At 54.7% G+C, this 15,900-nt stretch overlaps 2 protein-coding genes and 1 long non-coding RNA gene across 6 annotated transcripts; 2 read left to right on the forward strand and 1 right to left on the reverse strand.

The window, feature by feature from the left end:
- Positions 1–62: 62 nt before the first annotated feature.
- DPM2 (dolichyl-phosphate mannosyltransferase subunit 2, regulatory) lies at positions 63–2,671 on the forward strand. The gene is made up of 4 exons (XM_036261316.1): positions 63–121; positions 337–426; positions 1,184–1,286; positions 2,010–2,671. The coding sequence occupies exons 1-4, from the start codon at positions 119–121 to the stop codon at positions 2,066–2,068; spliced, it is 255 nt and encodes an 84-aa protein (XP_036117209.1). The 5' UTR covers positions 63–118; the 3' UTR covers positions 2,069–2,671.
- Positions 2,672–4,958: 2,287 nt separating this feature from the next.
- Positions 4,959–13,913, forward strand: PIP5KL1 (phosphatidylinositol-4-phosphate 5-kinase like 1). The gene is made up of 11 exons (XM_036262030.1): positions 4,959–5,003; positions 5,814–6,017; positions 7,217–7,267; positions 7,459–7,613; positions 7,851–7,975; positions 8,506–8,540; positions 8,628–8,683; positions 9,638–9,750; positions 10,056–10,209; positions 12,480–13,232; positions 13,567–13,913. Exons 1-10 carry the CDS (start codon positions 4,974–4,976, stop codon positions 12,745–12,747), a joined length of 1,191 nt encoding a protein of 396 aa, XP_036117923.1. The 5' UTR covers positions 4,959–4,973; the 3' UTR covers positions 12,748–13,232; positions 13,567–13,913.
- Positions 10,041–12,319, reverse strand: LOC118630229. Of its 4 annotated transcripts, none has more exons than XR_004959536.1 (6): positions 12,190–12,318; positions 11,633–11,697; positions 11,437–11,473; positions 11,248–11,350; positions 10,536–10,675; positions 10,041–10,156 (listed from the first exon to the last, which is right to left on the reverse strand). It is a non-coding gene; the product is annotated as an uncharacterized LOC118630229 (long non-coding RNA). The 4 variants fall into 4 exon arrangements; XR_004959535.1 differs by having other exon boundaries at positions 11,437–11,476; XR_004959537.1 differs by lacking the exon at positions 11,437–11,473.
- Positions 13,914–15,900: the final 1,987 nt, after the last annotated feature.

A 15,900-nucleotide genomic window follows, 5' to 3' on the forward strand; every position in this document is an offset into this window, starting at 1 on the left:
ACGTGGGCCTGGGCCGGCGTAAGGACTACGACTCCCGGAGTGCCTTGCGGCCGGAGGCCAGAAGGGCCCGGATCCGGAACCGGATGCGGCTTGGTGCTCCGGCGCGGAGCGCGGGGAGATGGTGAGAATGGGGCGGAATGTTGGGGTTGGGGATTCCGGGTCTGTTCCGGAGCAGGGCTTGGGCACTCAAAATCGGGATTGCTGTCCCGCCGACCCATTGTACGGTGAAAACGCTGAGCCCGGCACTCTGCCAACACAATCAGGCTGCGACGCCCCCCCTCCATTAGTACACCTAAGTGGGGTCACTTCGTCAATTGAGCCCTCCCTTTTCTTCAGGCCACGGGGACAGACCAGGTGGTGGGACTCGGCCTCGTCGCCGTTAGCCTCATCATCTTCACCTACTACACCGCCTGGGTGATTCTCCTGGTACGTGTACTTACCCCTCCCTTTCTCGCCTCCGTGGATGGGTCTTACAGCCGACCCCTAACATCATTTAAGCAGCTACTATGTGTCAGGAATTGTGCTAGCTGATTTACCAGAATACCTCATGAAATCTCCAGAACAGCACTATGAGGAAGGTGCTGGTGCTGTCCCCATTTTATAGATGAGGAGCTGAGGCTCAGGGACAGTGGTTGGACCCAAGGTCATATCCTTAACTGCTACGCTGTAAAGCCCTGATCCTGATTTGCTCTGCCTTTGACGGGAGGTCTAGTCCTTCTAGTTATCCTACTGGCTCCTGGGCATGATAAGTGCCAATGGATTTTGTGAGGCCCTTTAGGATTTTGATGGGGGCGGGGGTTTTTTTGGAAGGCAAAGTCTTGCAGTATGTTGTATCCTTTGGAGAAAAATGTTAGTAAAGAAGAGCTTGGAGCCCAGGCTGGGAATCACTCCAGGCTTCCTCGTGTACCTTTTCCCTGTTAGGTTGTGAGGGCCTTTGAGCAAGTCCTTTATCTTCTGTTCCCTGCCAGATCCCCAGCACTAACTTAGGGCAAGTGCCCAGTAAACAGTGATTAAATAAATGAAGGAAGGAAACAAACCAGTGCACACAAATCTTAAAGAAAAGCAAAGATTGTCCCAGTGGTTTGAGTGGGATCTGCCCCTGAGATGGAGGAGGTGGATGTTTGGGCTTGGGGGAGCTGGGCAAGGTGGGGAATGCTCACCTGAGCTCTATCCTCGATGCCAGCCATTCATCGACAGCCAGCATGTCATCCACAAGTATTTCCTGCCCCGAGCCTATGCCGTTGCCATCCCACTAGTTGCTGGCCTCCTGCTGCTTTTGTTTGTGGGTAAGTCAGCATTCCCCTGGGCAGGGTGTCTGGGAGTCCTCATGACCCTCTCCTGCCTCTGAATGTGCAGCTGAATTTTGGCACTTGCCAGACATCTGCTTGAGGCTCCTTGCCCTCAACTCACCCTGGCGGTTTTCCTGTTCATCCCTCAGGTCTACAGTCTTCCAGGTGCCTGGGGCTCACTGGACTTTAATAGGATGTCTCCCTTTTTCCTGCTCCCTTCACTACCACCATCATTGCTCTGCTCACATCTTAATCACCTCTCACCCCCTTGTGACCCTGGCTCATGATGCCTGCACCTCTCTTGTCTCCCATGGTTTAGTGTATGGGCATCCTAGGACTGTGTCTTCATTATTACTGTGTCCTCAGCTCCTACACAGTCCAGAGCACCAAGTTGGTGCTCAAGAAAGTGGTTTGGACGAGTCAAAAATCAGATGACTGGATGATGGGGTGGGTGGGTTGGTGGGTGATCAGATGCTATAGAATCTGAAACACTAAACACAGCAAATTGCCTGTGGTGGGCACTCAGTGGTGTTTGTTGAATGAATGTGGGTGGATGTGTGGCTTGATGGATAACTAGGGAGATGACCAGGTGGCCTGCAGGGTGGTTGGGGAAGTCCTTGGCCCCATGTATGAGTCACTCTGTCATGCTGTGCCCTGCTCTGGCCTTCCAGCAGCCCTGAGCCTGGATCTTACCTGGCCTTTCTGATCTGTATATTCCAGGAATATTCATCACCTATGTGATGCTGAAGAACCAGAAGGTGACCAAAAAGGCTCAGTGAGGACCCAGCGGGAATGAAGCTGCTGACTGCTTCTCTGCCTCCCCTCCAGTGCATACCAAGGGCCGGGGGCCCATAGGACCTGTGCAGGCACTACACCCCCTCAAGCATGGCTGCCTTGCAGACACCCCTGGGGAAGGAGCTGTTCAGGACACACCCCTGACTGATTAGAACCCCCACTTCTCTCCTGCTCACTCTTCCAGAGCCAGGAGGAAGTACCTCTCTTCCCGTTCTGGATCAGGGCCTGAAAGATGCTGGTCCTCCCTACCTCCCTTTCAGACCCCCTGTCACTTTTTCCTCTGGGTTCTTGCCTCAATTTCCCTCCTGTCACATGCTGATGTTGGAACTGGCAGGTTCTGAGACATCATGTAGCCTCTCCGTACATATCCTTTTCTTCCACAAAGTCAGCTCTCCCAGGTCTGACATAGCCTGGGACCCCGTGGAATCTGGACCTGGACAGCCTGACGGGAGGACTGACAGGCATTGGGACCCCTCCAGGCCTCAAGGCACACTAGGTCCCAGACATAGTTCTCATGAAGGCCCAGTCCTTCAGCCTTAGAACTGACCTACTGGGGAGAGCTGAACAATAAACACTGATGGTTTGTTTGTCTCTGTGCCATCCTTGACCAGGGGAGCTGGGCTCTGGGGACTGGAGAGGGGCTGGGAGCTGGCCACTGCATTGGTCTCAAGTCAGGAGCCCTGATTTGTGCATTGAAGTACTTCAGGTGCCTCCTGGATCATCCCTGTGCTAGGCACAAGCTGGAACTGGGACAGATGTGGTTCCGACCCACTGCAGCTCATGGCTGGGGTGTCAGTGGAGGCACAATCTGTCAGACCCTGCATCAACCTTCACCACACCTCCACTGTGTCAGCCCAGCTAGCATGCCCTAGTATTTTGGGGGTCCTCAGCCCAGTCCCCTAAAAGACCAGACCTGTTGTCCATCTCTTGTACCAGCAGCCCAATTTAGTGTAGCTCAGCCAGGGTAGCGCTGGTTCCACTGTGTTCTGGCTGGTTGACCTGGCACAGGCGCCAGCCCTAGCCCCCCAGCAATCCCTCCGTGCCCTGGGCAGCCAGCTCTCCCATCCAGTGCCAAACATGAGCCTCTATCCCATCACACCTTGGACGTTCACTCTCCCTCCAGTTAGTGGAGGTGTCATTCTCAATGAAGACCAACTGTAGGCACACCTGCCCAGTCCTCACCTGTCCTGCCCTCTCCCAGTCCAGGCAGAGCTGCCCACCTGGGCTTTGAGTCCTGTCCTTTCCCACTGTAGAGCAGGAGCCTCCTGTCTGATGGGTCTCCTCTCCTGGGAAGAGCCTCTGTCAACAGAGCCTTCCCAACCTTTAGTGAACATGTTTCAGGCTCTCACTTAAGGGACCCGCCATCAAGCCAGTAAGTCCCTCCAGGGCTCTCACCTTCACAGCCAGACTTCCCACAGGGTGTTCGCACCTGCCGCCTGCATTTCCTCACCTGCACTGCACTTAGCATCACTCCAGGAGATCTGCACCTGCTCAGACCACCTGTGATGTTTGGTCTTTACATCCAAAGCATGTTTCCTTGACCCCTCTGCCATACGTGGCCTGTGCCATCCCCTCTGGGTGCACCCTCAGACATTCTCAATGTCTGTGATGATGCATTCTCCTATTTTATGTCTCATGAGAGAGTGAATTCCTTAGGACTCTGTCACATGTGTTTTTTTTTAATCCTCACCTGAGGACATTTTTCCATTTTTTGTTCAGGTAGAGTGGGAGGGGGAGAGAGGAAGAGAGAGAAACATCGACGTGAAAGGGACACATCGAGTGGCTGCCACCCGCACAACCAACCAGGGCTGGGAAAAACTGCAACCGAGATACGCACTCAGTGGGAACTGAACCTGAGTCTCTCTGGACTGCAGGCTGACGCTCTAACCGCTGAGCCAAACCGGCCAGGGTGATGGTCAACTAATTTTCAACAAGGGTGCCTGTGGGGGAAAGAACAGTCTTTTTAACAAAAGTTGCTGGGACAACTGGATATTCACATGCAAAAGAACAAAATAGGACCCATTTCTCATACCATATAAGATAATTAACTCAAAATGAATCAAAGACCTATGTTTAAGAGCTAAAACTCCCTGTGGCTGTGTAGTGGGTGTAGGAAGAACAGTTTGGGATGGGGTTGGAGAGCAGGCAGAAGAGCCTGGGACCATGGCGAGGGGTGACGGCTTTAAGCAAGAGAGTGACATCATCCGATTTATGCTTTTAAAAGATCTCGCCAGCCCCGGCCGGTTTGGCTCAGTGGTTGGAGCGTCAGCCTGCGGACCAGAGAGTCCAGGGTTCGGTTCCCGCTAGGGGCACATACCAACAACAAAAAAAAGATAAAAGATCTCGCCAGCAGCTGTCTTCCTCCCTCTCATTCTCCACTAAATCCCCCGGGGGGCCTAGCACTGCTCCCGGCCCATAGTATGTGTTTAAATATATGTGTTGAATAAATGCATGCCCCAGACTTGCTGTGTGACCTGGAGGTGGTCACTACTCTCTCTCTCTGGACCTTAGTTTCCTTACCCGAACGAAGGTCGATGGGAATTTCACGCCAGAGTGGGTGGGCGGGACTGTATTTAGCTTACCCACCGCCGGAAACCCAAGTTTTCTACCTCAGGGGAGGAATGGCGGGGGGAGGAGGTCGTCCGGCTCAGGGACCCTAACCAGCACGCAGCGGCCCCGCCCCGACCTGGACCGCTGGCCCAAAGATGCTGCAGCTACGGGGGCGGGACTCGCAGGCAACTGCAGGGGACTCCCGCGCGGATTGGGTGCAGCCGTGACCGGCTCCGCACGATTGGTCGGTCCAGAAGCAGGGGCGGGGCCTGGCTCCTGCAGCGGGTCTGCCAGGCGGCTGGGGATGCGGCCAGAGCCCGGGAAGCTGCTGCGGGGGCCATGGCCGCACCGAGCCCGGGGCCCCGCGAGGTAGGTGAGGACTGGAGAGAGGACAGGAGAGGGAAGGGTTAGGGAGCAAAAGCTGGACCTCCCCTCCCTGTGTGGGGCGGACACACCCCTGGTCAAGCTCAGGAGGGGTCCTGAACTGGGCGGGGACCAGGACACGCCCCACGTGGGAACCGCAGGTATAAGGGGGAAAGTCTGGCAGGTATCCCCCGAGAACTTCTTCAGTTTTTTTCACGGGGAAAATGGAGATGATAACAAAAGTTCCTCCTTCATAGGGTTATTAAGAGGTCAAACTCTCCACCAGTGCTGGTCACATGGTGGGTGCCCACTACTAATAGGTTAGTGGCTGTAACCTCAGCCTCCTGCTGGCTTTCCTAGTTGGCCTAGAGGAACTCAGTATAGATGTAATACTTGACTGAATCACTTGGCATCACAGCTCCTATCAAGGGTTCCTGTGCAGAGCTCAAACTCAACACTAACAACAGTTAATATCTGCCACGCTGTTGTAATAATTCTCATTTTACAGATGAGAAAATGAGGCCCAGGTTAGGTGACTTACCTAAGGTCACACAGCTGGTGAGACAGTCTTGGGCCAGGTTTGGCTGCAGAACTGCATGCTCTCCTCACTGCTAATAATAGCCATCACTCTATTTTGGGTGCTGACTGCATTGCCAGCGCCTGGGTACCAGCATTATCCATATTTACAACTGAGGAAACTGAGGCAGAGAGAAATAAGAGGAGGGCACAAAGTAGTGGAGATGGGACTCACACCCTTGTCTTTCCCCTCTGCGATGCTGTCACATGCTCATTGCTTCTTGTGCCTTCTGCCACCAGGTCCTGGCCCCCTCTCCAGAGGCCGGACGAAAAGCAACCACCTCCAGTTCCGGCCGCCATGGCCTTCTCTGGCGTCTACGAGACAAGCAGCTGCGCCTAGGCCTGTTTGAGATCAGCCCGGGACATGAGCTGCACCGGCTGACATGTATGATGCAGGCAGGGCTGTGGGCTGCCACCCAGGTCTCTATGGATCACCCGCACAGGGTGAGTGGCCGATCTGCCCTATGCACCAATGGCAAGACTAGGCTGATGTCCTGTCTTGCTACTGCTGCAGAGTTGGGGATCAGAAAGGGCTATAAGGAGAGGAAATGAGGGGCTTGGTGCAGGGAGGGAGGGACATTCTGGGATTGGGCTAAGGCCAGGAAGCCAGAAAGTCCAGGGTGTGTTAGGGATGTGAGGAACCCCCTGACCCAGGTGTTTGCTGTGTAATTCTAGATGGGTCTCTGCCTCTCTTTGGGCCTCAGTGTCCCCGTCTGTGTAATATATAATTACTTCGGGGGAGGGGATTGTACTCCTTGGTCTCTGAGGCCCTCCCAGCTCTTCCAGAGTGTATGATTGAGAAAGGACCCTACCCCCACCCCGCCAGCATGGCTCATTCTCCCTGGAGTTCAAGCTGGGGCCAGGCTGGTTCAGCAGAAAAGGCTGTCCAATTGCCAGCTCAGCAGCTAGACAGGCCCGGGTGAGCATGTATGTTATCTGTGGTGTGTGCACAGTGTGACCAAATCCCATAGGGACAAGGACCTAGAGGTCCAGGGAGAGTATAGGAGCAGACAGTGTCCTCTAAATCTCATCACTTGCTGAAAATCACAACGTGACCTCATTACCTGCAGAAACCCTTCCATAGCTCCCCAGTACTCAGGATCCTGCTGGTTCAAGCCAAGGGCCAACTATCCAGCCTCATTCACACTCCATCCCTCCCTTACTCACTTCAGCCACTCGGTCCCTCCTTCCCTTCCTGGTGGCCACCAATGTAGTTGCCACTGCTATGCGCATCCTCTTCCTCTTCTCCGTCAGATTTCAGCTTACAGGTCACTTCCCTCAGGAAGCCTTCTCTGGTCCTACCTCTCTCCCAGGCTGAGTCAGGCAGGTCCCTTGGCTTCAAGGCCATGACCTTTTACAGAGATGGCATCCAGCTGCACTTAGCCAATGTGTGTGTCTGGGCGAATGTGCCAGGTGCTGGGGACCCAGCTGTGAAGGAGACATACCCAGGACCTGCCTCAGGCCACTCTCTCATTCTCCTTCAGCCCTGGGAGGGTCTGCAGCCCCCATCTGCCCAAGCCAGGGCAGTCCCTGTTTGCTGGAAGAATCAAGTTGGCTGAGGCCAGGTGTGGGATGCTTGGAGATCCTGGGGCTGGCGATGGGGGCCTGATGCTAGCTCTGAGCCCTTCTGCCCCTCCCTGCAGGGGCTGCCCACTGAGGAGGATTTCTCCGAGGTCCTGACTCAGGTTCACGAGGTAGGAAGCCTCAGACTGCTGCATGAAGGGGTCAGATGCCATCTTAGTTCTCTCTCCTCAGTTTCCCCATGGGTACAGTGCCTCAAGGCCTCCAGGAAGGGTGTGGTTCCCTTGACCTTTCCGCACGAGGGCCAACTGCACATGCCTGGATCCCCGTGGACACTCTTGCGGCTGCTCTTCCTCCCCCACAGGGCTTCGAGCTGGGCACCCTGGCTGGCCCGGCCTTCGCCTGTCTTCGCCACTCCCTAGGCTTGGCCGAGGAGGACTACCAGGCCGCACTGGGGCCTGGTGGCCCCTACCTGCAGTTCCTCAGCACCTCCAAGAGCAAGGCCAGCTTCTTCCTGTCGTGAGCTGGCAGCAGGGGTGGGGAAGGGGTGGGAGTGGTGTCCTGGGGTGGAGGGTGGCATTTGGGGAGAGAGTGGCCAGCTCAGGGAGGGTCTCAGACAGATATGGGTCAGAGGAGAGACTGAGGGCTAGAGCCCGGCCCTGAGGAGACAGAGCCACACATGGACAGGAGGGGTCAGGGAGCACGGTGGGAGCTGCTCCAACCCGGCCTAGGCAGTGATATCTTCCCCCTCCCCAGCCACGACCAGCGCTTCTTCCTGAAGACCCAGCGGCGCAGGGAGGTGCAGGCGCTGCTCGCCCACCTGCCCCGCTACGTGCAGCACCTGCAGCGGCACCCACACTCGCTGCTCGCGCGGTTGCTGGGTATGACCAGCCAGGGGACCCGGGACTGCAGGCCGGAGGGGGTGGGGAAGGGCGAGGGGAGAGACAGGAAGGGAGGGGACCAGGGAGTGGGCTGGTTCCACGATGCGGGAGCGCGGGGTACCTGAGCCTAGCCAGGTGGAGGGGACTGGGCTGGAGGCGGATCCTACCAACCGCAGAGTTCGGTACCCTGCGAATCCGAAATGGCAGCGTCGCGGGACTGTGGGGTCGGTGGGCGGGGCCAGGATCTGGGGCGGGGCCAAACGGGGCGAGGTTAGGGTTGGACAGCCCTGGGGCAGGGCATGTGGGCGAGGCCAAGCCAGAGAACCCAGCGTCTGTGGGGCTGTCTAGAGGGGAGTCGAGTGGAATCCGCGCACCTACCCGGGCTGAGGAAGGGGTCTGGGGCACAGCTGGAGGGGCGGCTGGGGATGCGGCGGAACTCGAGGAGGCGTGGCCTGAGCTGGGACTAGGGCGCGATGGACCCCAGGTTGCAGAGTTTGGGGCAGCTCACCTGGCGCCCTCTCCCCTTCCAGGAGTGCACAGTCTGCGGGTGGCCCGGGGCAAGAAGGTGGGTGAGGCCCAGGCGAGGGGGCCGGCCGGAGGGGGCGGCTGCAGCGGGAGATCCGTCCTTCCTCACTCCCTATCCCCCCTCCAGAAATACTTCATCGTCATGCAGAGCGTCTTCTATCCTGCTGGCCGCATCGCTGAGAGGTGAGTTGGCCTCGCAGGGCCTCGCTCGGAATGTGCCACCGGAAGCACCCTCACTCACCAGATGGATGGTGAGACAGGCCCAGGGAGAAGGACTTTCCCAGCATCTCCTGATGGGCCAGAGACAGCAGTACCCACGACCAGCATCTTGAGCACTCAGCGTACATGGGGCGCTGTGTTGAGCCATTAGCATTCATAATCTTTATTCCACAGCAACCCTGGGGGTAAGAGTTATCACCCCCGTTTTATTTTACTTTGAGGGAGAGAGGGGGGCAGAGAGAGAGAGAAACGTGGATGTGAGAGAGACACGTCGAGTGGTTGTCACCCACACGACTCCAACTGGGGCGGAGGGCAAACTGCAACCGTTCCGTGCCCTTAGCAGAACCGAACCCGGGACTCTGTGGTCCGCGGGCCGATGCTCTAACCGCTGAGCCAAACCGGCCAGGGCTCACCCCCGTTTCATAGATGAAGAGCTGAGGAGGGCAGCCACATGGCTACTGCCTGAGGAGCAGGGATTCAAGCCCAGCATTGGGTTGCCCTCAGTGCCTCCCAGTCCTGACTCTGCCCTCACTGAGGCACCCCGTTAGTGTCCCCCCAGGGCCACATTCAGGTCCCTCTAGTGCTACTGCCTAGGGTTGGACCCCAGTGTCTGGGACACCCTCAGGGATGACAAGATGCCAAGAGTCAGGCACAGGCAGGGGTAAAGCCTGGACTGGGCTTCCAAAGGTCTGGGTTCAAGTCCCTGCTATGTGTGGTGTTGGGCAAGTCAAAGAACCTCTCTGAGCCTTTCTCTTCATCTCTAACATGGGGACAATAATAGAATGGGTTTGTGCTGAGGATTTGAACAGTCACCCAGTGGAAACTCTTGTTTCGTATTATTACCTTGTGAGAGTCCCTGTGTGTCTCGTCTGTGTAAAGCTGAATTCTGTTGTGTCCCCCAACTCCCCTCACCTCCAGGTATGACATCAAGGGCTGTGAGGTGAGCCGATGGGTGGAGCCCGCCCCTGAGGGCAGCCACCTCGTCTTGGTGCTGAAGGACCTCAACTTTCAGGGCAAGACCATCGACCTGGGTGAGCCACAGAGCCACCACTGCCTGCTTGTCCTCCACCCAGGGTGAAGTTAGAAGGGTGTCCTTGGCACTGCCCTCTGCCCAAGTCATTAAGAACCCAGATTCTGGAGTCAAGAGAAGCAGGGTTCAAATCCCAGCCCCACAATTTATGAGCTAGGTGACCAAGGCAAATTACAGACGAGTTTCCTCATCTGTGAAATGGGACAGTAATGACACCCACCCTTTTGGGGAAAATACATGTGGAGCCCTCAGCACTTTGCCTGGCACACGATGAGTGCTCAGGCCGGGGTGCTGCTGCTCCAGCAGGTCCCCAGCGGAGCTGGTTCCTCCGGCAGATGGAGCTGGACACTGCCTTCCTTCAGGAGCTCAACGTGCTGGATTACAGCCTCCTGATGGCCTTCCAGCATCTCCAGGAGGATGAGAGAGGCCCGGGCAGCAGCCTTGTCTTCCGCACAGCCAGGTGGGCCCCCAGAGGCAACAGCAAGAATGAGGTGATGAGAGCATGGGAAAAACAGACTGTGAGGTGGGGGACCCAATAGGCAAAGGCTTGAAGACTGGAAAGTGCAGTGTGTGTGTGTGCGTGTGAGTGTGTGTGTAAGGTTGAGAGCTGGAGAAGCCTGACTGGCAGGGGTAGTGGGCAGAGGTGGACCACAGCAGGAGGAAGAACAGGTGGGATTCAGTTGGACATGGGCTGCATTTGAAGAATCTGCCCATTTTTCAGAGGGGGATTTGGAGCCATTGAAGGTTTCAAACCTATTTAATTGTTGTCTTAGAAAGAGCTCTTACCTCTTAACCCAGTTCGTCATTCCACTTCTAGGCCCCTGAGGTCATCACCTCTGGCGCCTTCATCATGTTGTCCTCCCATTGTAATAGTAACTGTCACTCCTTGCGTGTTGACCACGAGCCGCATTAAAGCGAGCTTCTTGCTATTTTAGAAATGTGAAAGCTGAGGCTTAGAGAAGGAAAGTGAAGTTGAATGACTTCTGAAGGTTCATGTTAATACTTGGCTAGCTAATTGGATTTTAATCCAAGACCCACTTCTGTGGTTGAACAGAATTACATAGGGGTTAAAACAGGCACTTTAAGGGAATAAGCCCATTGATCTGGTGGGTGGAAAAGAAGAGTAAAAAATGACATCCATGGGGAGCTCCTCATCCCCACCCCTTTCTGGGGACAGGTGAGTTTTGAGCAGAATCCAGGATAATGTCTCCCCATGCCCTTTGGCTGGGCTGGACATATCTGGACTAGAGGGTGCAATTCTGCCAAGGGGTACAGACCTCCCCAAGTCTGCCCATCTAAGCTAGATTAGTCTTTCCCTTACCCCCTACCCCTGGCTGGTACTTAGATCGTGGCTATCATTCAACCAGTAAGCCTTGAAATATTTCTGTGCTGGCTGGTAAATAGCCACTGTCCCAGCCCCACCCCCACCCAGTTTCCAGCCCCTCATTCAGAACACTCCTATACACACACCCCTTCATTTCTCCATCATGCATGTTACCTTGGCACCAGCTGAGGGTACCAGCTCACTGACCAGGCTTCCAGGCCACTAGTTCTGATTGGTCAATGCCTGAGCAGGACTTGTTTCTCATTGGCTTGTTTCCCTGGGCAGGGCAGGAATAAAACCCCTCAGTGACACCCCATTTCCACCTCTCCCCACCTCCAGGAGGACAAAGTTAGGGAACTGAACCTGCTTCTGGCTGGGATGGCAGATCAGTCAAAGGCATCTTCTGACTGGGATACAGTTTGAAGGGAAAAAACAAACACCACATACCATTTGCAGATGAGTTGGACTGTTCCCAAGGTTTCAGCTTTGTCACCCTGAAACTTTCAAGGTTGGATGGCCCCAAGCAGAAGTTTAGGAAATATCCAAATATGGGACTTACCCAAAGTGATGTGGCACGGGAGTGCAGAGCCAGGGTCTGTGTGACCCCAATGCTCTAGATCAGCGCTACCCAATAGAAATGTCATGAGGGCCACACATAGAGTTTTACATTTTCTCTTTAAAATAGAATGAAGCAAAACAGGTAGCCCTGGCCAGTTTGGCTCAGAGGTTAGAGCACAGGCCTTCACGTTCGATTCCTGGTCAAGGGCACGTACCTGGGTTGCAGGTTCAATCCCTGGCCCTGGTCAGGGTCATGTGGGAGGCAACCAGTTGATGCCTCTCTCTCACATCCATCTATGTTTCTTTCTCTTTCTCTCCCTGTCCTCCTCTACCCCTCTGTCTCAAAATCAATGGAAAAATATCCTCAGGTGAGGATTAACAAAGAAAACCACACACACACACACACTCACCCCAAAAGAGACATTTTAATATACTTTATTTACTCAATACATTAAAAATGTTATCATTTCATCATCTAATCGATATAAACATTTATAGGATATTTTACATTCTTTGTCTTACCCTGTCTTGGAAGTTCGGATTGTGTTTTATACTTACAGCATATCTCAGTTGGGACTGGCCACATTTAAGTGCTCAAAGGCCATATGTGGCTAGTGGCCACATATTGGACAGTGTAGCTCCAGAACGTCAACTGCGCTTGACTCAGCCTCCCAATTTATCTGACTTCACAGGCCTAGCACTCAAGAGGGTGAAAACGAACAAGGGAGGCACAGGGTTAGGGCAGAGTGCCAGGCAAGGGCAGCCGGGCCACGATGATAGGGTCAATTGGTTGGGGCGCCCTGGAGAAGGTGGTAGCCTCATCCTCCCCAACCCCCATCGGCCTCTAGGTCTCTGCAAGGGGTACAGAGGCCGTATGAGCCGGGAGCTCAGAACCTTCGGCTGCTGCCCAACTGCCCCAACGCCCTTCACATCTTGGACGGGCCGGAGCAACGCTATTTCCTGGGCCTCGTGGACCTCGCCACGGTCTACGGGCTCCGCAAGCGACTGGAGTATCTGTGGAAGACGCTGCGCTACCCCAACCGGACGTTCTCCACCGTCAGCCCGGCTGTCTATGCCCGTCGCCTCTGCCAGTGGGTGGAGGCGCACACCGAGTGACCCGCGCGGGCCGCGCTCTCCCCATCTGGACAATGGGCGCACGCCCGGAACGCGTGTTCCAGCCTGGTCCGGCCAGCGAGTCGGGCTCCCCTCGCCTGCTGTTCCTCCAGCTGGCCTCCAGAGGGCAGAATTCCCTAACTAATACGACAGCCTCGTTTGATGGCGATGCTGTGCCTTGCTGGCGTTGTACCGGGGACTCCCCACATTAGTCATTTAATCTTTAAAATACTATTATTCTCTTTTTACAGACCATGAAATGGAGGCTCATGGGGTGAAGGGACTGAGCAAGATCACTCAGCAATAAATGCTGGAACCAGGACTCGACTATGCCTTTAGGACTCAGGAGCCTGTATTCTTAGTCACCAGCTCCTACAGCCCTGTCCTCATGCTCTGGGAAAGGGGGGAGGCTGCAGGCTCCAGCCCAGGCCCTTTGTCGTCCAGATGGGAAAACTGAGGCCCAAAGACTTTAAGGGGCTTATGCATGGGTAAGTGGTAAGGCCAGCCCGAGAACCCAGGCCTCCCTACACCCTGTCAAGGAGAGTCTGTGGGCCTCCTGGGGTGGCTCCCCACTCCTGCTTCTCTAAGAATGCAGGTAGGAGAAGGTGGGGTATTGAGGGACCTGCAGCTCTGGGAAGCACTGTTAGGGTCCACTGTTGATCTTGAGTAAGCTCTGTCCTCCTCTGATAGTCACCTTTCTCATCTGAGAAATGGGGGCAGGGGTTGGTGGGCAGACCAAGGGCCCTGGCCAAAAGAACATCACCAGGAGCAGGGAATCAAAGTGCCTGCATAACCCCTGATCATTCCTTCTCCCTCCTCCAGGAGACTCCAGCCTGGCCTCTGACATCAGTCTAATCTGACCCTGCCCAAGCAGGCCTTTCCTCTAGTGCTGCTCGGGGCCTGGCTGTGTGACCAGGGCAAGGTACTAACCCTCTCTGTGCCTCAGCAATCTGATCTGTAAGATGGAAGGATGATAATGGACCTCAATAACTCATTAAATATTTAGTGAGCACCTGCTATGTGACAGGCCCTTTGCTGGACTTTGGGGACCTGGGGAAAAAGCAAGATGCACACATTCCACCTTCATGAAACTCACCGTCTGGGGTGGGGTGGTGACCAAAGCAACCTGGTACAGCAAAGCCTTGTGAAGGAGCATGGGGCCATGGAGCTTCGGGAAGGGGCCCCCATCTAATTATTTGATGAGTGGGGTTGTTTCTAACCTCTAAACTGGGATCAGAAGAGTTGGATGCAGCCCTGGGAGGGTCCCAGGCTAAGGGCACAGCAAAGGTTGAGAGAGAGCCTGGCATCATTTGAAATAGGAACATTTCCCTGTGGTTGGAGTTGAGAGTGGGTGGGGACAGTGTGGTGGGTTAGGGGCTGTGTGGGCCAAGAGCTGGCCCCCAGGACTGGATGACTCTGGACCTTGGGAAAGCCACTCAGCTACACCAAACACTGCCATTCCATTGGTCTTCAGAGAAAAGGAAGGAAATGGCTGATGGGAAAGGAAGAGGAAAGGAAAAGCTCATGTTGCAGGACTGGAGTGTGGATTCCTGGAGGTACAAATATAGATACAGATACAGATCTAGATATAGATATGTGATTGACATCATCCTAGCTCCCTGGGTGATGTTGGGTGACAACCTCTCTGAACTAACACAGCCATGGATAAATCTCTTGTTCTGACTCAGCAGGAAGTTGAGCTCATCGTCTGCCTGGGAGATGGGTAGGTTGAGGGAGCTCCGTGGTGGTAGACCAAGCAGCACAGCAGGAAACTGGGGTTTGGCCCCACATTTTCCTGGAGTCTGGATCCACAGAGCTGAGTCAGAGCCCCAGAATGCTGTGCTCCTAGATAAGGATGGCTTAGAACCTCACTCTCTTTGGGTCTCTGGCAATGGGCTGAGGCTGGACAGGGAAATGACTTGTCCAAGATCTCACATGGCCCAGACTCTTGGCTCTCCTAAGTTGCTCATTCAACTGACACTGCGTGTGCTGGGTATTGTGCAGGTGCTAGAAAGGCCCCGAGGACGTGATTGGCCTGACTGCCCACACAGAGCTTAGAGGTGGGCAGACCGTAAGTAAGAAAACCAGTTAATACACAGGATAATTTCAGAGTGTGATAAGTATTTGAAAAAGATAAATCAAGGTGGGACAGGAGGAATGGGGATACAGTGTTGGATAGAGTGGTTGTCAAGGAGGTGACATTTGAACTGAATGACAAGGAGCTGGCCACATGAATAGAGCAGTCCAGGTAGACGGTATAGTAAATGCAAAGTCCCCGAGGTAAAAATGAGCTCAATGTGACTGGGGCTTGGAAGGATGGCCAAGGGGGGTGGACAGTGATTAAGTGTGAGGCAGTTCAAACTGTGCAGGGCCTTGGTCAGGGGAAGGAGAGTGGCTTTTGTCAAACCAAATTAAAGAGCTTCCTCTGAAACTGGGGGACTTCCTGGTGTCCGTCTGTAGATATATGACCCTCATCTGCTTTGGGAGCCCAGGTCATGTGGGCATCCTTGTCTCTGTGTGGCCCTAGCACACAGAGGGAGAGTTGCCTCGCTGGGGGAGGAGTCATCACTTCACCAGCCATTGTGGGTGATGAATGAATCCATAGGGAACTTCTCAACATTGTCCCTAGTGGTTGGGTCTATGAAAACAAACTTGACAGATGAGGACCTGGGGGAGGCTGAAGGGCTCTGGCTTTGGGGACCCACAGTGTGCTTTGCGTTGTGTGAATGAGGGGCCACAAAGAGAGACCGAACCTGGACCACTACCGTTGGGTGTGCCTAGGGCGGGGTAGAGGGAGATAAGGGGGGCTTGTGCTCAAAGGACAGGGGACAGGGCCGTTTCAGCCGGATGGGGAGAGACACGGAGGCCTAGAGCACCAGACTGGGGGCCTTGGCTCTGCACCCGGAGCAGGGGAGCCTTGAAAAGTTACTGAGCTGAGTGTAGATACCCAACATGAATACCCTGAGGTTGTGCCCACATCAGTCTCTGAGAAACAGGAACCTGAATTTTGAAATGAGGCCAGAGCAGGAGCACATGTTGGTTCCCAGGCTGGGGCCCTGCAGAGGGTGGTGGGTGTGGTAGGGATGGTAAGATGAGCTTTCTGGCCTATGAGGTATTATGTGTTAAAAAAAAAAAAAAAAAAAAAAAAATTAGGAG

This window comes from Molossus molossus, unplaced genomic scaffold (assembly GCF_014108415.1).
Source record: "Molossus molossus isolate mMolMol1 unplaced genomic scaffold, mMolMol1.p scaffold_m16_p_14, whole genome shotgun sequence".
Classification (NCBI taxonomy): domain Eukaryota; kingdom Metazoa; phylum Chordata; class Mammalia; order Chiroptera; family Molossidae; genus Molossus; species Molossus molossus.